Source organism: Gasterosteus aculeatus, chromosome X (assembly GCF_964276395.1).
Source record: "Gasterosteus aculeatus chromosome X, fGasAcu3.hap1.1, whole genome shotgun sequence".
In the NCBI taxonomy this organism is placed as follows: domain Eukaryota; kingdom Metazoa; phylum Chordata; class Actinopteri; order Perciformes; family Gasterosteidae; genus Gasterosteus; species Gasterosteus aculeatus.
In genome coordinates this window covers 12,813,096-12,833,236 of record NC_135698.1, presented here as the reverse complement: position 1 = coordinate 12,833,236, position 20,141 = coordinate 12,813,096, and the positions used below count along the sequence as shown (strand labels likewise).

The following is a 20,141-nucleotide window of genomic DNA, read 5'->3' as shown; positions in this document are numbered from 1 at the left end:
AATCATGAATGCAATTCATGACAACTGTAATAAATGATCAGCATAAAAATATTTAAGAACTGTTTAAAACAATGCAAATTTAGATCTACCTATGCTATAACATAAACATCTATATTTAAAAATACACTTAAATCATCAAATCATAGAAGGCCTTTATTATTCATCGACACAACCTGTTTGTGTGTAATTGGTGTGAAACCTGAGCAGTAAGTAGGTCTCCATGTTTTGACCATGTGTTGCAATACAGAGGCAGGGGGCCTGTCCCCAAGTAACTCTTAAGCAAAGCAGGACACAGACTATTGGCTGTCATCATCTAAGGACACAGACATGTTTCATAAGTCCACATCCACTCCACTAGAGTCTCTCAAAGTTCGGACACCCTTTTTACAACTTTAAGACTGATCAACACCAGTGACATTGATATGACCATCAAGGAAATTAATTTAATTAATGATTTATTTGAGTAGTTAGCTTTTACTTTAATTTTAGTTTGGTTCTTACACTCTTTTCTTGAATTTAGTCTTGGAAAATCTGATGTGCTCCTACACCTATTTGTGGGGCTGCTATAAATAGGCCCCTGCTGGCAACACTTGCGTGTCTATGATAGGCAGTTACAGAGATTTCCTTCACAGACTATGGCTCCAAAGCAACATTGACAACATCTCGATGGTAAGTTGGAACAAGTATCTAGTTTTAAGGTGATTAAGACACAGCAGAATTGTATTCCTAACACGTACAAGCTAATAAGACGTCTTTGGTTCATGTTTAACACAAGATAGCTGAACCTATTTATAACTTGTTTTAATGCAAAATTACTTCGCTTGTTCAGAAAGGACAAGCATTGAGACTTAACCGTATTTTTGACTTTTGTATAAAGAAATGATTGACATTGTGTTTGACGATATAAGCATTAACTTCCAACAGGTGCCATTCTAAGGTATTTCTCTTTTTTTCTTCCGCAGCGGCTTTTACGTCAATAACGCCCTCATATTTGAGCCTCGACAAACTGTGGACGTCAACACGGAGTAGTTTCCCCCTCTGGGTCATACATTTAACAAAAGTTTGAAATATATTGTGAACTTTGCCAGTGGAATATGAATTCCAGACGGCCAATGACTCGCTCTTTCTCTGGCAACGGGAGGACAAGCAGCTTCAGTGAGGAGGAGGGCAGCTCTTCCAGTGGTCGTACAGAGAGCCGCAATCCTTACCTCTCCAATGTCAGGCCAGAAAACAGGTAGAGAGCCTCGCCTGCCCTCCGTGTATGTGCACCGGGTGTTTCTTTATGGTCTGTTTATGTATCTACATTGCATGGTGGTAAAAAACATCTAAAAAACGTCAAACCAAGGATTTTGTTTATATTGCTCAGCAAACAGTTGTCCTATGCCATCAATTACGTGTGTGTGTCTGTTTTCAGTCTACGAACCACAAAGACAAAGCAACGCTCTCTTTGTGAAAGAGGAGAGCCGTCATTAAAGTATTCTATTTAATTGGGTTAAACGCAGAACTTAATAATTGACGTTCCTTCATTTGCCTCCTCTCCGAATAGCTATTCAAGGTATTCTCACTACAGGCCAACGAGGTAATCCACGTTTTTAAAACATTCCTCCCAACTAACATCTTAACCACAAGAACGTGTTGCGCTCAAGAATGAAACAAACCCGCGTTTGACCTGTCATGTAAATGTCCAGTTTGTCCAGTGTTGCGTTCAATTTTTCGGTGATGAACAGCGGTTTTAGTGTTGGATTGAAAACTTTGTTTTGCTTGATACCTCACAAGTCCCCTTTGTAAGTTTTTCACATTCTCGTCACCACACGGAATCTCCATTAACATCCTGGTTTCTTAATCAAGCAAGTCACTGGAATGAACCGCCCACAGGCGAAGAGGTCACTGAAATTATTCAACAATGTAAAACCTTTTACGACTCAAGAGAAATAAATTCTCTAACGTGTCGGTGTTTGCTTCCAGGAGCACGTTGTGCAGCGTCATGGCTCAGCTGACTGAGGACATACAGCCATCCTTTGACACCACCTTGAAATCAAGGGCGGTGTCAGAGAACTGTAACGTGAAGTTCACCTGCGTGGTGTCAGGTGGGTCTGTCCATTTGCATGTCTCTTCATTGTGCATGTCGGAGGAACTGAAACCTTTGAGATTTGTTGTGTACGTACATAGACAGGATGTGACTGATCTGAAAAGAAAGGAAATATTTCACTTTTGAAGGTAACTGATCATTCTTCCTGAACTGATCCTTTAACTCCGCAGACCATATTAAGAAATTGTTTTAAGACGTTGTGTCCGTTCACAAACATGATGCAACTACCTAGAAACACATCCATGCCAAAGCTTCTATACTGTATTTTCTATTGTACCATTTCCCAAACATAATCATATTTAGTGCAAGCCAAATTGACATGGACTCTGTGTAACAACTATTCATTGATAGAGTGCTCTGTTATGTTCATAACCCAGAGGCAATCCGTTAATAATTGTGCATCAATTTCTTTTAGGTTACCCAGCTCCAGAACTGAAATGGTATAAAGATGATATGGAACTGGATCGCTATTGTGGACTCCCAAAATATGAAATTTGCCGTAATGGAAAAGCGCACACCCTCCATATTTACAAGTATGTATCACAAATAGCTATTGCATTAAATGATTAAAAGCTCTTTGTTGAGAATTGTAACACTGAGCAGAATATGAGCTTAATAAGTGTTTCTGTTTTCAGGTGCACATTGGATGATGCCGCCATATATCAGGTTTCAGCCAGCAATAGTAAAGGTATTGTCTCCTGCTCTGGAGTTTTGGAAGTCGGCACCATGAACGAGTTCCAGATTCACCAGAGGTTCTTCGCCAAGCTGAAGCAGAAAGCAGAGAAGAAGAAGAAAGATCTGGAGGATCACATCAAGAAGAGGGATAAGGAAAACACAGAACGTCCTCAAAGGAAGCGGCACGTCCCGGCAGAGGAAGATAGACCTTCTGTCCTGGAGCCCGAGGCCGAGGATCAACTGGGAGCTGCAGCAGAACCTAATGGTGTTTGCTCTGAAGTCAAGGAAACAGTCACTGTGACATCCAAAGACCTGGATGAGAAATCGCCATCGGAGGACACCTCGGCCAAAAAGAAAATAAAGATCACGAATGGAGTAGATGCTGGGGTGGACAACAGCAGTAGACGCAGCAGCAGAACCAACATGATGGGGGTCGGGGGGGAGAACTCTTACGATGGAGGAATGGGTTTGGCACAATTTCTGGCAGAGACTCTCCAGTCGCAGGCTGCAGAGGAGAATCAGAGCTCATCTCGAGGGGAGAAACCCAAAGAGATGGATATCCCTGTTGCAAGTGTCAGTGAAGAGAAAGTGGAGGAGCAAGAGAGGATGCAAAACATGGTGGAAGAACAAGACAAAGTCTTGGAAGAAGGGCAAGAGAGAAAGATGAGGAGAGAAGAAGAAATGGCTGTAGAAAGCGAGAAAGAGAGGGAAAGTGTTTTGAAGACTTCACACACACAAGTCCCGTACACAAAACATAGATCAGAAGTCAAACATCACAACAAGGCTCATAAGGATCATGACCACCCAAACATCCAGGCATCCATCTCCTCGGTGCTGCACACAGTCAAAGACTTCTTCTTTGGTAAAGGCAAGAAGGACTCTCATGACCACACCGAGAGCAAGAAGAGAGAGTTTCACCACTCGCATGCTCCGACGCTGCCGTCGTTTGGGCTGCAGCCAGAACAAAATGAAGTGTGCGAGCTTCTCACAGAAGACGTTGCGTCCATGGAAGTGGGTAAACCAAAACAGCTTTCAGAGACTGTGGATACAGAACAACAGTCACACGAGCCACATGAACACAAGCATGAAGACCGAGTTCCACACACCGACCAGCCGCCAGCTCATGAATTGCCACTTGGGAGCGTCGACGTGTCCACGGGGCGGAGCGGCGACGCAGCTCATGCTGCCGAGGAGGCCACGGAGGAGTCTTTGGGTCCAGACAGCGGCAGTCCAGGTGAAGAAGTCACGATTGAGGTATGCACAGTGCAGTGGTCTTCAAGGGCAGCTGGCTGTCACTTAAGAGGTATAAATAGTCTGCGTTTGTGTGACAAGATAATACAAGATGAACTACTTCAGGGCCTAAGCCTGAACTATATCCAGCATGACACAGTTTTAGCTTTGAGCTGCTGCTGGTGATAAAAGTTTGTTGCTAGACGTTATATTCGTTAGACCTGGGACATCTAGACAATACAGCTGCTTTAAAACATACAGTACAATATCAGTGATGAGTGACTGGTGGAGTGAGTCAGTCTGGCCATGAGACTCTGTGGTTGAACTGCATCGGCATCACTCAAAAGAGTCGACCCAAACAACAAAGTGCGGGATAAAATGGGGAACCGAAAGAACCGAGCAACTTACACTGAATACATGTGGGGGTGGGGGATGTTGTGGATCGACTCGGCGCGCTGTAGGATAGGACAGGTAATATCTCAGATGTTGGCTGCAACGAGTTGAACAGTAGTGCGTCAGAGATCATGATGAAACCTGAATGTCACAAGTGGTTCTCAGGTTACAAACAGGCTTTGCGGCGGCAGTCTGCTGTGTGCTCTGGATGAGTGGGAGCAGAGCGGCAGGCCTCTGCATGAAAGGAAGGCCTCGTCACATTGGGCGCATTCCTCACCCACCCCCCCCTGTCTAAATCTTTAAATAAACCTCTACCTCATCTATTGCAGTAGGAGAAGGTACTTCTTCAAATCGCCGTGTAGCTTGGATCATTGTTTTAGGCCTTTCATAGGGAATTTGGATGATCATGCTATGATTAATATCCTGTACAGCATGCGTCCGTACAGGAAGAAAGCCGATAGGAGCAATGAATCACTTTTTGCTGTGTTTTGGGTTGTACTGATATGGTTCAGTTTGTGACTGTGACACTATTATCATTTAAATATGGATTTGTGTTCGGACCTTATTCAAATTGATAAATGTAAAAACAAGATATATTTTCTTCCGAGGGATTCAAGTTTCAGATGCTCAGATTTAACCCTGAAATGAATGAATGAGCTCAATTTTCCTCTGCTGATTTTTAAGTTTAGAAATAGTTTATGAAAAGCAGTTCCATACAGTGGCCATATACAAACGTAATGGTCAAAACAAACAAGCATGTATTTTCAAATATCCCATCAAGATAGATTTATTTAGTTCACACATGAAAATTTGTTTATTTATCCTGTAAAGCTTATCAAAACTGAAATTTTGATTGACTTGTTCCAGGATTTGTACATAAAAAAACAGTAACAGTAAAGCAGGGCGGATGTATTATTAACATTCAGTTGTCTGTTGCTCAATGACAGGTGAAAAGGGGAACTGAACTTGGCCTTTAAACATCATATATTTTCAAAGTGATCGTTTGACCATAATGTGGAACTTCAACTTTACCATTGCTATGGTTGTTGTGAACTATTTACGCGCATAAACATTTGAGGAAGTCATATTTATCTGAACGTTTTGTCACATGTGTAGGACAACTATTTACACCATAAACGTAGCGCCGCCAGCGGCTTCCTTTCAGAATGTGACACCAGTTCCCTTCCATCGAAAGCGGCAACTTCTTTTTTTCTCAGTATTATCACGAGGTGGCATGTGACTTCATTTCCCTCCACCCTTACCTGTGGATATTTCCTTCGGCGCAATGCACACTCAAATATAACACTTATTAATGTCATGTTTGTTCAGTTTTGTTTCATCAACAGCTTGTTGATAACATCAGACATGTTGTGATTCATCTTTGAGCAAACACCACATCTGCGTGAAGCGTGTCGGAGTTCCGCAGTCTGTGTCTCAGCACAAGCGCCAGAGCACACAAGTCATTTTAAATCAAGTTTTGGAAATAAGCTAACAAGTCATGAATATATCTTCAGTTATTGTAGTTGTTCCGCATCATACTTTTCATTGTTTAACATCCACCAATCGTTGATTGAACTGTTTTCATAGCCTCAACTTAGATTCCTTCCTCACTGTTTGGGAATGTGACACATTCACACACGCAATGAATCAATGGAAGGTTCTGTCCCTTTTCATGTTTCCGTTGATGGTAGCAAAATATGTGTCAGGCTAAACGTCTCATGGAGTCCACGGTCACTGCATAACTTTTTGAAAAAATCAAAAATAAATGACACGAGACTGTTTTTTAGTATAGTAATAATAGTATAGTAGTAATAGTATTGTGTGGTCAATGACAGACATCAGACCGTTCAAATGACTCCTCAACATTTTTGCATGCCTGAGAGGTAAAACCAAGGTGTGTGTTTCATGTGTTTCTTTGTGAAAAAGAAACACTGATACACTGTGGTACTAAAATATATATATATTTCCTTTTTTATCAGGCTGAGGTCAAAGAATCTGTTATCAAAGAGGTTCCTGTACACCAGCAAGCGCCAGATTGCCTGGTAGTTTCCCCACCGTCTAATCAAGAAGATGTAAGAGATAAGTCTTCACCCATGGAAGAAATGCCTGTTCCTCCACAGACGCAGGACTCCTACAAAGAGAAATACTCCTTCACACCCACCCTCAATGGTTTGGAAAAAAGCTGGACTTGCTCTAACAATCTTATCTCTTGGTCAAGCAGCCTCAACCTGGGAGAGGCACCCAATGAAACTTCGCAAGAAGAAAAGATGAGCGTTGATAAGACGGGCAAAGAAGGTGAACCTGACACGGGGGAGGTCAGCTCCAATAATGAGCTATGTGCGGAAGAGAAAAGGAATTCGGTCACGCAGACATCTCAGATTACTGAAGTAACCACATGTTCACTGGAAAAGAGAATAGAGCCGTGCAAATCTAACACCACAGGTCACATTCGTTTGTTGACGCCTGCTGTAGCAGCACACAACGTAGAGAGAGATGAATCAAAAGAACGGGCCGAATGTTCTTCACTTATTCAGGAAATGAATGTAAGATTTCCGACCACTGAGAGTTCAGAGAAGAGTGACCTAAAAATGCTGCAAGGATGCGCGTTCTCGTTAGGAGAGCAAAGCACCGAAGTCCGCAATGTCAACGCAATGCAGAGTTCAAACACCGGTTTTCAAAGCTGTGAAGAGGAAAGCGAACTAAAAGATGTGTTGATTTCTGCTTTAGATGTGGAAGTAAACTCTGGTAATGATCTTAAACCCCAAGAGCAAGTCATTTTAGAAGCTCAGAGCGCAGGAGAAAGAAATCAGAGTTTAGAGCTCGAAGTGGAGCAGCAAGAGAAAAATCAAGTGAAAGATGAGCAGTTGGATGAATCAAAGAGCCTCTCGGTAACTCAAAACCAGAAGGGTGACGTGTATGTTTTGGAGGATTACAATAAGGTTGCGCATGAACAGAGCAGTGAGAGACAGCAGGGTCAGCCATCAGCAAAAATCCCACAAATCCAAACATCTACTATTGATGACAACCCAGATATTAAACCACCTGTGGCAGCTGATAAACAAAATGAGCAATTTATAATTTCCAAAATCGAAATAATGGAGTCGGAGCTAAAAGAGTGCACGCTGCCACTGACTATCTTGGGATCAAACAAGCAAGAATCAGAGCCCGCCCATTTAGAAAAACATGATGCCAATAGTGTGTCGACACTGACAATCCAAGGCTACAGTGTCGTCGATTCTACCAGCTCGCTGCCCACGCAGAAAAGTCTGCCGAATGACATCAGCCTCTCTCTTGGAGAGAATGTCAAGGAAGTTGTGCAATTGGATGACGCGACAAAAAGGTCTGAGCGAGAGCAGCCGCGTTTGATAAGTAGTGAACAGCTCCCTCAGATGGACTGTGCACCAATTCCTGTTATAAATGTTTCGTGCACTGGTAACCAGGAGGAGGATTTGAAGGTAAATACCCACGTTTCAGACACACAGCTGCCTTTAGAAACGCCATCAGTGCCTTTCTTTGTGGTGCCGCCAATCTCTGTCACTTGTTATGAAAGTGATTCTGGAAACACACAAAGTGAGTGGATGGAAACAGAAGCTTCGGCTGCCACGCAAAGGGGAACCAAGCCCAATGTGGACACTTATAATACATCTGTGCCTGAAAAACCTCAAAGTGGAAACCATGATCTAGAAAGAAAAACAGAAAAAGGTATAGCAGGAAACACCCCGTCTGTACTATGTGAAGCTCCCAATCCAAAAGTTGGTGACAAAGTGCCACCATTCAGTAGATCAATAGAAGATAACATTGCCGCTGACATTTTGACGACAAACCACCTTAAAGAGGCCAAAAAAGAGAATTCTGTGTCTGCCGAGGACCTTCAGAGAAACAGATCATCTGTTGAGAGACTCTGCTCTAAACCTCCGGCACATCCATCTCTGAGTCCGGCTAGTCTCCGTAAATTTATGTCTAAAACTGCCGCAGACACAGAAGGCATTGCTGCGGGTGACCGGCAGACTGACAAAGCCGAGGACGATCTGAGTGGAGGCTCAACGCCGACATCCTCCCTCTCCTGTGAGAGCAGTCCTCGCCTGAAGCGCAGGGACAGTCTGTCGCTCATACGCTCGGCCACGCCCGAAGAGCTGGCCTCAGGAGCTCGTCGAAAAATCTTCATCCTCAAGACTAAGGAAGACGGAGAGGGAGCGGTGGTCGGCGCGCTGGAAACGCAAGTCAGGAAGGAGAACCCCTACATGTCGCCCAGCCAGGCTCGCCGAGCAGCATTGCTGCAAGCTCCCTCGGGACAAAATACCCCACCGATGGAGAGGCGCTCTCCTCTGCTGAACCGCAGAAAGGTCACCTTGGAGGTGCCGAGGGTCGTGGAGCAGACTCCCGCAGCAGAGCCTGTCAGCACCAAACAAGATGAGAAACCAACTGAAAAGAAACCAAATCCTTTGAAAGGTAGAGCATTTGAAGAAAAAAAAAATGAAAAGGTTGTGCATGTCCTCTCATTGGCACAATAAAGTATATTATTTTTTAGGCAGCAGTTTACAGCGGGATGTATCTAACTCTTCACCGATATCTTTTCCCATATCTATCACCATAGAAACAGTTGAGTTTGTCGATACGTTTGGTTTCCTTGCACAGCTGTTTGTGACGCAGGGCAAACATTCGAACCTCCCCACTCTCCAGGACAGTATACTGTATATTTACCCTGGCACCCCTCTCTCATGCACCACCAGCTCCACAGGTCCTCCGTAAGATCAGGGGGGAGCCGTTCCCAGATGCCTCCGGACACCTTAAGCTGTGGTGCCAGTTCTTCAACGTGCTCAGTGACTCCACCATTAAGTGGTACCGAGATGAGAAGGAAATACTAGAGGTGAAGAGAAGGTAAAGCCGCCTTCTCGTCCCACAGTGTCAAGCCCACACTAACCCCCTCTGACATAAAACAGTGATGTCGTGTGGTGTTCAATTTGTTGTACTGCTCTGTTGTGATAATATATATTATAACACAATATATGGGATTTATTTGGGCCTCAGCGTGCAACCCGTGGCCATCTGTCATTTTCATATTCTCACTGCGGCGACGTCCAGCTCATGTGACTGTGAGCACCACAGCTATGACACAGAGAGGTGAATCTCTGGCTAGACACAGAAGCTGTAACCTGATATAATATCTCCTACCCGTCTCCAGGGGGCATTAAAAGTCTATATTTGAGCAATTGGCTGCTGTGTCAGCAGAATGCTGCATCTCGTGACCTTCTGTCTCACAGTGACACCTTGTGGATGAATGTTAAACCTTTGGCTTTCTGGACAACTTAACACGGCGAGTTTTATGACTACGTCTTGCTCTTTTTGGTCCTCAAGTGGAGGAGATGAAAGCCAAGTCGCACTGGTTGTTGTTCTGGCATCCAGCAACGACTGTGGAGTGTATGGCTGTTCCATCATTAATGAATACGGGACTGACACCACTGACTTCCTGCTCAGCACAGACAGTAAGTATGACCAGGGAAATCCAAGTGTGAAACCCACCGTATCTTTAAATTATATCTGATGACTCTTTCTGTTTTCTTATTCACAGTTCTGTCTGGAATACTACTAAAAGACGATTTGGAAGGTTATGGTAGCTTTTATCTCCCAGTTCTTTTTCTTCTGCATTTTCTCTGAAATTACAATTTCCATGTGAATATGTGTATTGTTTTTTCCCTCAGTGGGAGAAGAGATTGAGATGACCCCGCTGCTGTTCAACAGAGGTCTCGCCGACTGCGGCAGTTGGGCTGCAAAGTACTTTGGCCGCATCATGACCGAGACGGTGCACATCGGAGAGGGTTTCGCCCACAAAGCCAGCAGAGTGAAGGTCATTTACGGCCTGGATCCCATTTTTGAGTCTGGAAGCGCCTGCATCATCAAAGTTAAAAGCCCCATCGCCTACGGGACCACACAGGAGAGCAACCTCGCGGAGAGAAATCTACAGATAACTAAGCAAGTGAGTGGTGGATCTGGTATCCAATCATTTTTGCTGCCACTCATTTCCTAGTGATCACGATTGCAGTGCAGTGATTTGCCTTATTAAATTGTTTGTGTTGGCAGGAATGCAAAGTCCAAAACATGATACGAGAGTACTGTAAAATCTTTGCTGCAGAAGCAAGGGTCATTGAGAACTTTGGGTTTTCTCTAGAGTAAGTACCATGCTTATATACAGTGGCTCCGATTCCTTTATAAAATGCGCCACTTCTGTCATCAACATCAAGCCCAATTTGTTTTTTGTTGTCCACAGAGTTATTGCTCAATATCTGATGTACCGGCCTGCAAACTCTGTGCCATACGCTACGGTAGAGGCTTATTCCGAGGGCGTCTTCCTCACCTACTGCACGATGGATCCTAACGGCATGCTGGTTACACGAAACGTTTCTGAGGTGGAGCAGAAATGCTGCACCTTCCAGCACTGGATCCATCAGTGGACGCATGGCAATTTGCTGGTCACTCGGCTGGAGGGTAAGACCCTCAAACAAGCTCCTAGTCAGCTCATTTCTTTATCTATTTCTGAGAGGGATAATATCAGTAACCCTCTGTGATTTGTTGTTTTTCAGGAGTTGAAACTAAGATTACAAATGTCAGAGTTGTGACCAAGTCCAAAGGGTTTGTATCACAACCAGGAAATGAAAATGTTAGTCTTAGTTTTCTATAGCCAAAATAAAAAGTTGACCCCTTGCATTTCAGATACCAAGGACTAACGGAGCAGGGGTCTCCTGAAGCGTTCGAACAGTTCCAGACACACCATCAGTGCAACTACTACTGTGGCCTTCTAGGCCTGCGCTCACTTAAACCTATGGATAATCTGCAGCAACCCACCAAGATGAAGGGCTCCAGAAGCCCCCTCCTCAACCGCAAGTTGGGCTCCCACAGCCCCCAGCTGCAGCGAAAAGGAAACAGCCCTCAGGTGTCTAGAAAGGCTAATCCAAGCCCAAAGGTGACTAGAAAAATTGCGGAGACAGAGGACACTAAATCAGGCGCTAAACCCAAGCCTGCAGAAACTGTTGAGGTCCTTGAAATGAGGTAGAAAGAGGATTTCACTGCTCGTAATGATTTAGTGTTCCTCTTGTTGTTGGCCTGACTTATCAGAAAGAATTACTGTGAATTTCTCCGTTGTCATTAGAATCATAGTAACAAGACATCCGACAAAAGCTTTGGTTTTAACTTTACTCAAAAGCTTATCAGCTGTATCAAAATCCTCCTTACTGAAAAGGCCACTTTCTTATAATGAAGGGTTGGACATTTTCTTTGTTGGATTGAAATAGTTTTGGAGAATAAACCCACAAACACAGAGGGAGTTCCATATTAAATGCTGCTCGTTCATCTGTGATGTACAGCTTTAGAGGAGGACATCATTCATTAACATAAGTTAATTTATGAGAGACGTCGTGCTTGGCTTGCATTAGAAATGCATATGCAGCATTTCTTTACGCAGCAAATTAAGTTCATGCTGTGGAACCACAGCACTATTTTTAGGTCAACGATTTAGTGTGCACTTTTGAGTAATTTTTAAGTACTTTGTCTCTGTTGTGTCTGTGTTTTTAATTGGTACCGATAATATTTCCGCATGGCGGATGCAAAGAAATGTGCAGTCGGGGTTCAGCATTAAACTCTTAACAATAACATGCCTACTCTCATTATAAGTAAGTAAATGAATGAGCGATTAAGAGAAAGAAATAAATGTGTCTTCAGTCTTTGTGCTGTCACATCACATAAGCAATTTTTTTTTTTTAATAAATATGTAAAACATTTGTGTCCAACCATATATCACATTTTCATTTCAGGTTTTTAATTTTTTGTATGACTTCATCAAACTGATTGATATCTATATTTCTGAAGGGGTTTCCTTTTAATCCATGGCTTTAAATTAAATCCAATATTGAATGAATGTACAATATATTAAATGGAAGGTACGCTTATCTTTAAAAGATATGCGTATAGGCTTTACATTTTTACATCAACTGTTACAAAAAAATGTAAAAATATGGAAAATCACTAATTACAAACCGCAACATCAGAAAGACCACAGCATTGACAACATTTAGAGAAATACAAAGTGGCGTTTGCTACCACGCTCCAAGGCCCTTCGAAGTAGACGGTCCCATTGTTTACAGTGCTGCAAAAAAGTATATATATATTTGAGATGTGAGTCCAAATAGTCTCAGGGATATACTCAACCTACCTGAGTGCAGATGTATTAAAAATGTGTGTCACTGTGACATTTAAATTCCGCCACCATAAAATGTGCATGCTTACTTTTGAAAGAGGTCTTTACAGCAAGTCCCAATATTTTCATCTGTGGCATTGAAAGCCACAGATGTCTTGAACAGCTCCACACAGTCAGTAAGAGGAACGTAGAGGATCCCTAACAAATCAAGTGAAAAAAAACTACTCAGTTACATCACAACACGGCTGTTAAAAAAACTAAGAAAAAGTTCTCACCTGCAATGCAAGCGTTGATGAGAGAAACACAAGTGGCAGTGATCATAGCTCTCAACACCATCGACGAGATATCGCCTCTTCTGGATGGGCATATAGAGGCTTTGAGAAAAGAGAAGTCGTTACTAAGAGAGGAGCCTGTGGCAGGACAAAAACACAACGATGGAATGACGCAATACTCACACAAGCCTCCAATCATGATACCCAGCGAGCTCAAGTTGGCAAACCCACAAAGAGCATAAGTGGTGATTATTTCTGACCTGACCTGAAAAAAGAAAAGAAAAAACATTATTGCGTTGCATAAAATCGCTCCACGTTATTTCTTCCGCACATAAATTTAGACCTGTATCATCGCCACATTCACTACAATTAAGAATGTTTACTCACAGATATCCATTGTCTTTTCCCTTCGAAAATTTCATCAAGACCATTGACTCTGTTGACCTTCAGTCCGGATAGTTTTTGATAAGCCACAAATTCATTAAGGAAGAGCTTTGTGCCTATTAGTTCAGCCACTGTGAAACTCTCCCCATAGGGTATTCCCATCATAAAGGCCACGGGCATGAATACATAAGAGCAAATCATCTAGGAGCATAAGGATATTTAGTTATTGTTAGACTTACTTTTAATTTCAATATTTATCTTCATATTTATATAAATATATATATTCTGTTTCAGATAACCCACTTTGTTTTAAGATATACCTGAAATGTAATTGAAGGATAGCCCACCATACCGCCAAACCAACCGAAAGAGGCATTTATGAACTCCAGAATGGCAAGAAAGGCGATCAAATTTGCAGCAATGTTAGCAACAAGACCTATGGAAGCAGAGGCTCCACTGCTAGCAGCCTCCAGGATGTTCTGTTCATCTCTAAGGAGTTGACAAAAAAAATGAATTCACACAGAAATTGCAAAAGGACAAGAGATTAACTGATGGAAATACACACCCAGCCGCCACTTTGATATTCTTTTCATCCTTGAAAGGACTCTCCTCTGTCTCTGGGTAAGAAAGTTTGGAGATGGCCAAAGCACAAGGAGCAGCCATTACAGAAGCTGATATCAAGGACGATGCATCAATCTGCAAAATACAAAGAAATGTCATTTGATGCAGGCCCCTGTAGCACAGCAACAATCAACACACACATGAATCGATGGTCTGCATGATTGTTGCAGAAAAGGTCAAACTATACAAAAGGTTTTGTGGTGCTTGGTGTTAGTATTGGTATTCGTCCTCCCTATCTAAATACAAAACATGTGGAGCTTTGTAAGGAAGTACAATAACATTAGATAAAAATCACTTATCAAATCTGAATATGAATGGTTTATTGTGAATTCAAATGCAAAGAATTTTCCTTTGTGATAATAATCATAATATACAAATTCTGACTTTAAGGAAAATAAAATACAAATACCAAGATACAGTAGAAAATATTACACAAATATGTAAATATACATTAATTATATATTATTATAATTATCTAATACAATATATGAATATATATATACTGTATATATATATATATGTATATTATCAATCAATTATTATTATTGATCAGTGGATGTGTTCACATTAAAGAAGAATGCTTCTCTCCACCCATATATCCTTTACTGTTTTAATTTAATAGGTAGAATTTTATTTTTCATCAACCTCCCGAAGGGTTCATTTGACTGCATGTCATTATTAAACACTCCTTTTAAGTGTTTGGCAAGCATCTCTTTAAGAAGAAAAGCACTTTGGGTGGCAAAATGTCAAACAAAATTAATATTTGCCAGAGTGTTGCCCAATGTTCTATTCTGGGCCTATTCTTTTCTGACCTTGACTAGAGCCTTGTAAATTGTTGTTGTTTTAATTCAGAAAATGTATGGCTTAAAATGATTTTCAGTTAATATAGGACAAAATTGAGATATCTAGAGATTCTGTCTCTAGATTTTAATTTAAAAAGAAAACCTGCTTCCTTGTCATACATTTATTTTTCATTTTAGTAATCTTTTTTCATGCCTGTAAATGTTGTATCTCACCCCAAATGAGATGAATGCTCCCATGACACTGCCTGCAATTGTGGCAAATCCACCAGTCATGACAGCATGGATCTCAGATTTGGTCATGTTTTTTAAATACGGGCGGATCAGCAGCGGCGCTTCGGTCTGATGCACATACGAGCAGGAGAAAAGAAAAAGCAGATTAACTGTAGGATATTTTACTGCATTATAACTATGAATGTAAAGTGTAAAGAAGACCTATGGCCCATAAAATGTTAAAGGAGAATGATCTCAGAGTGAGATAAGTATCAAAGATAGTGTTGCATCGAGTCTTGCTCAGAGTACCTGCCCAACAAATATATTGCCTGCCACACTCAAGGTCTCTGTGGGAGAGGTTCCCATCGTTATCTGCATGCACCATGAGATCTGCGCGGACAAAAACACATGGATCTTTGTCACAGTGCGACCCTGCAGACGTAAGCAGTACGCCCCCCCAGGTCCACAGGGACCTACGAGGCTGTGAGGGGAAGCTTAAACTTTCCTCACCTTCAGAATGAGCCACTGCATTATGCCCAGATAGTAAAGGATTGACATCACGCTGCTGAAGAACACAACAATGGGCAACGCCTGAAGGAGAAAAGAAATCATCAAGCTCAAGTTTAACAAGTTCAATATTCACTAAAATGTCAACCACTTACTTGAAAGGCAAATATGTCGTTGATCAGGTTCCCAAAAACAAAACCTGACCCCGCCTGGGTGTACTCGAGGAATGTCTGAAATCATAAGATGAGGGGAGACATTTTTTTCTTTCCTCAATTCATGGACATTTGAGATGCAATACTCGTTCATACTATATGGAGTGAAAGTCTGTACCGTACAATAAAAACACATTAGCAGACTGTAGACAGACAGGCATGTAGTTAAAATATATTGCGCGCTTGTATATAAGAAATATAGTGTGCTATGCAAGCCAAGAATATTAAGCAAACCAAGAGCATAGTGACTGTTTAGAAATTTGATACTAATACTTTTCCTTGATAGTTTACGTGTAAAAGTGAATTCTGGATTATTTTGAACATAAAATGGGTGGTTTTGTAATCGACACTCATAATAATCTAACTCATCATTGTGAAGCTTAATCATTATCATGTAGCCGATTACTCAACAACACATTGGTTAAGTTAGTCAACGGCATGGGGCCATGTTTACTTCCTGTTGGCCTGTGTCAAGCACATATTACAGCAACATTCATAACTATGAATAGATCTTTCATAGGTCAATAGGCCTATTAAATACAATACAAAATGTAAGATGACAAACGCTAGACCGCATATTATTTTAATTTTAAAGAACATTCTTAAACAGTTTTTGAAATGCACCTAGATTTTTTTTTTAATCCAATACCTGTACTTGTTTTCCAAGCCATTCGAATGCAATGAGTCCAGGCTGTGTGCGAATAATGAAAAGGCCGATACAGAACTGCATTCCGAGGCCCCAAAACACAGGCCTCCATGTCACCTATAAAAGATTGAGTAATTATTTTTTATGACGCCAATATCTATAACGCACCATAACACGTTATGATCTGTTTATAGCAGTATTCATAATAGTTTGTAACAAAACTCAGAACTCATTAACAAAAAATGTATGATGACGCTTTACGTCAAGCAAACAATAACCACTGATCATTACAAAGTGTTTTTTAATTTGTTCTGATTATATGTATATCTGAATGTGCTGTATGCATGTTGTCACACATTATAGAAATGAGCGTCACAGAGACTATTACCATAGGTTTATAAAAAGAAGAGGTTATGAACGTATCAGGGAGTCTCCACAACCCCTTACGTTATCACAAGGAAGCACTTCTACAGAAGGTGATACAGCCACAAGGCCAAACAAAATCATAAATCAGCAAAAAGAAACGGAGATAACACGAGTGATAATGACCAAGCATGTTTCAACAACCGTTGTCACTGCAGCGGTCGTACATCCTGTAGTGGAGTCGGTGACCTTCTCCAGAACTCACCGCTGTCCTGTGTGCTGACAGGAGGAACACAAGCACGACAAACATGCACACCCCTCCGAACGAGATCAGCTGCTCAGGACGCCGGCTCGTGTCTAAGACGAGCCAAAGAACAAGCAGGCCCACAGCTGCTAAAATGAAAACCCTGAAAGGACGATAAAACACACCGCCACCTCATTGACCGATCGCAAAACGTGCAGCTCGTTACCATTAACTGAAAAAGAAAAGGCATTCACTCACCATTTGAACCATTTGAAGTTAGATTTTAAAAATGTAACTGCGGGTCTGAAACACTGACTGATGCTCTCTCCTCTGTGCTCCTTCAGGAGTTCATACGATTTAGCAGCAATGGCCAAACTGGTTAGGACCACGAGAGCGATGGCCCTCTGGAAATCCAAAACACAGGCTGCAATAAAGTAGCCCACATAACCTGCAGGACAGAAAAGGGTGTTAGGACTAAAAAACTGCCTATATTCGGGCAGTGTTCCGCGGTGCCACTGTGTGCCACTGCGTGCCAGTGCCACAAGGAGGATCTCGCTGTCTCTCCAGATGCTATAGAATATTCATATTACCTGCTCCAAGTAGGCCCAGCACAAATAGTTTGAAAGCTTGTGAGTGACCCTTGATGTAATCCTCTGCGGCAGTAATCGGCTTGGAAACAAGGCTGAATTACAGGGCAAAACATTCCATTAAAAAATGCCTTTCACATAACTATTCAATTTCAAATTGTTATTGTACTCCATCACATCTGAACAAAGTTTAACACAGAACAGCTGAACGGGTTTTATGTTGGAGGTACATTAAGGACTATAGATTCATACAGTACAAACACGATCAACATTCCAGAGACTTATTGCTGTGCACCTGCTGTAAGAATTGGACTACAAATCAAACGAGTATTACTTTACCAAAAGCACTTGACCTAACACACCTTAGGTATGAGCTCAGTCCCTTTCGAGCGTTTTCAGCCTGCCTTTTGTTATTGCCAGAAACGGAAATGAAGTCATCCTAGAAAAACGAAGGTTAATTATTTGACAAACGCATTAATCACCAAACATGCTGTGTCTTTATCTCAAAAAAAGATCAAATAAATAAAAATAAAAACAGATATGTAATACACACCCCTAGTTCAAAAGCCGTGTTGTCCGATCCATTTCCACGCACGTGGGTTACGTTGTTGAGCGAGACTCCGTCGGTTTCCGCTGAAAAACACAACCATGGTTTACTTCTGCGCGGCAGTTTAACGAGCAGGAACGCCAAACAAAACCTGAGCGGTGTTTGTGTGTACGGCGTGAGCTAAATCCCGTCTACAACTGCAAAACAACCCGCTGTATTAAAGGAAGAGCAGAGGAAACGGCTTACTCATTGTGCGTCCTTCCAACCCAGCCGGCAGACGCTGTGCTGAAAACCACACTGCGGAAAAAGAGCCTGTCCACACATTTATCACTTATTAACAGACAGGGTTGCGTGAACTTTCAATCTCCCTCATGGGAGTACAGGACACAGCCAATGCGATAAATGATTTAATGGGTCGTATGAAGCAACCTTTTGATAAGGAGTGTTTTGAGCACGTTTTGAGAAGTCACAGGCTCATAAATAGGAAACATTGTGTACAGGTATGAATCCATTGGATCAGATTTTTTTAAAAGCTGGCATGTAATAAGTACAGGAGCGGATTAATCATGAATGACATTATGTGTGGGAGGAAACGATCCAATCCAAACCCAGGTTCTGTTTATAAAGAAAATATTGCTCCCAAATAAAACAGCAGTGATTCAGTGAAGTTGTATTATGAATTAGGATTTTTAGGAATACAACATGTTTCTTATTACGTAGATCTACTGTGTGTATTTAATCGGCACAAAAACAACTTTAAATATCTTCAGTATTTTTTTTTCTAGGAAAGCTTCAATCACAATTTAGGTTGACCTTGTACATATACACAGAAATAGAAGTATAATACACCAATTGTTTTTGCAAATAAATGCAGGTGGCCCTATGCATTATCAAATAGCCTACTGTGAATAACATATGTTATAACATTAGAAAAGGAAAAACTGTGACATCAGAGGGCACAGGTTATAATAGCAGCCCAATGATAAGCATGTGAACTTTGGATCTAGTATGTTAATAGTTGTGATACACACAAAGTACTTCCATGCAATGTTACATTAATTTCCAGGACAGGATGTCATTTAGATTAACTGCCAGTTCTTGCTGCAGAATCAGTTAGTTTTCTGGACCATTAGATATATTGTTCAATTTGCATATTACTTTCAGGGTGATGAATAATTATTGGATATAAAGGCAGCTATTTGTTCTGGTCACTGCTGTTCAAATGTAATTTCATCACACACGCCAAATCTCTGATTGTTCATAAAACGCCGTTTGTTCATCCCAGTGAGCACTAGACGTCATTTCAAGGTTGAAATGGGATGGAAATTGGGTTGAAACGAGGTCTCAACCTCTAAGACCTCAAACGTCTTTTCAACCGGCTAAAAAGTGGATGAAATCTCAACGGGCCAAAAAACGTCAATTTGTTGATAATGTGTCTTACAGATGCTCCATGGGGTTTGCATGGGGAGGAGGAGGGGGCGGGTCCACTGTGGGGTCCAGTTGGGACGTCCTGAAAAGGAATGTGCTCTGCGTAAAGGGAACGATCCGTTCTGGAAACGATTTAATCCAAATTAAACTGGGTGTATGTCGCAACATTTAGTGTTCTCAGGAATCAGGAATCGGGAAAAATGTATTGCCATAATATGTCAGACATACAAGGAATCTGATACAAAAGTGCAGGGATATGTGTCACCACGGCAAAGGCTGATTAGCGGGAAGAAAGAGCATGACGTACACCAGTGTTACTACAAGTTACCCTCACCCTTGTCTTACAGGATATCCACAACAAACTCCTTCTCGAGAGGCTTTCGCTCTGGTATGAAGCAGCGTATTCTCAAGTCATAGATCCTGCTAGCCTAAAACTGAAAACATGTGCCTCCTTCCCAAATTAAACTGGTAAATTACACTAAAAAATGTCAAGTGACAGTAGCTCATAAATGGTAAATACTTAAAGAAAGAAGAAAATAACACAGGGAAACTGACAGGTTCATGTTTAATATAATTCCAGATCACAGTATGAGTAGTGATGTATTCAAATGAATGAACACTGATGGGTCTAATTAGCAGTTCAAATCAGTATTCATGCAGCTTGCCAGGAAATCCTTGGTGTTGATTATTACCATCAAACAGTAAAACAATAAAACCATCTTTCTCTATTACACCACCATGA

General features: G+C 41.6%; 2 protein-coding genes across 3 annotated transcripts; one reads left to right on the top strand and one right to left on the bottom strand.

Moving 5' to 3' along the window:
- Positions 1–529: 529 nt before the first annotated feature.
- Positions 530–12,168, top strand: LOC120809059 (alpha-protein kinase 3). Of its 2 annotated transcripts, XM_040162615.2 has the most exons (15): positions 530–669; positions 963–1,234; positions 1,547–1,579; positions 1,966–2,087; positions 2,505–2,622; positions 2,725–4,018; positions 6,367–8,836; positions 9,118–9,265; positions 9,743–9,870; positions 9,957–9,992; positions 10,087–10,361; positions 10,466–10,554; positions 10,653–10,870; positions 10,966–11,014; positions 11,096–12,168. In XM_040162615.2, the coding sequence occupies exons 2-15, from the start codon at positions 1,095–1,097 to the stop codon at positions 11,433–11,435; spliced, it is 5,460 nt and encodes a 1,819-aa protein (XP_040018549.2). In that variant the 5' UTR covers positions 530–669; positions 963–1,094; the 3' UTR covers positions 11,436–12,168. The 2 variants fall into 2 exon arrangements, with proteins under 2 accessions (XP_040018549.2, XP_040018550.2); XM_040162616.2 differs by lacking the exon at positions 1,547–1,579.
- On the bottom strand, positions 12,103–19,449 carry LOC120809061 (sodium/nucleoside cotransporter 1). Its single transcript, XM_040162619.2, has 19 exons — positions 19,413–19,449; positions 18,218–18,268; positions 17,978–18,057; positions 17,787–17,863; positions 17,428–17,519; positions 17,096–17,285; positions 16,859–17,000; positions 16,234–16,347; positions 15,528–15,602; positions 15,376–15,456; positions 15,175–15,255; positions 14,869–14,994; positions 13,797–13,927; positions 13,552–13,720; positions 13,235–13,432; positions 13,031–13,112; positions 12,851–12,949; positions 12,665–12,773; positions 12,103–12,524 (listed from the first exon to the last, which is right to left on the bottom strand). The coding sequence occupies exons 1-19, from the start codon at positions 19,432–19,434 to the stop codon at positions 12,404–12,406; spliced, it is 2,040 nt and encodes a 679-aa protein (XP_040018553.2). The 5' UTR covers positions 19,435–19,449; the 3' UTR covers positions 12,103–12,403.
- Between the last annotated feature and the right edge of the window lie 692 nt (positions 19,450–20,141).

What these genes read in the sequence shown, in the direction of transcription:
- LOC120809059 (XM_040162615.2), top strand. Translation starts at nt 1,095, where the DNA reads ATGAATTCCAGACGGCCAATGACTCGCTCTTTCTCTGGCAACGGGAGG. An exon ending in TCTCACTACAGGCCAACGAG is followed by an intron (nt 1,580 to 1,965) that starts GTAATCCACGTT and finishes GTTTGCTTCCAG; the next exon opens with GAGCACGTTGTGCAGCGTCA. An exon ending in AACTTTGGGTTTTCTCTAGA is followed by an intron (nt 10,555 to 10,652) that starts GTAAGTACCATG and finishes TGTTGTCCACAG; the next exon opens with AGTTATTGCTCAATATCTGA.
- LOC120809061 (XM_040162619.2), bottom strand. Translation starts at nt 19,434, where the DNA reads ATGCAAACCCCATGGAGCATCT. An exon ending in ACACGGCTTTTGAACTAGGG is followed by an intron (nt 17,864 to 17,977) that starts GTGTGTATTACA and finishes TCGTTTTTCTAG; the next exon opens with GATGACTTCATTTCCGTTTC. An exon ending in GCAATATATTTGTTGGGCAG is followed by an intron (nt 14,995 to 15,174) that starts GTACTCTGAGCA and finishes TATGTGCATCAG; the next exon opens with ACCGAAGCGCCGCTGCTGAT.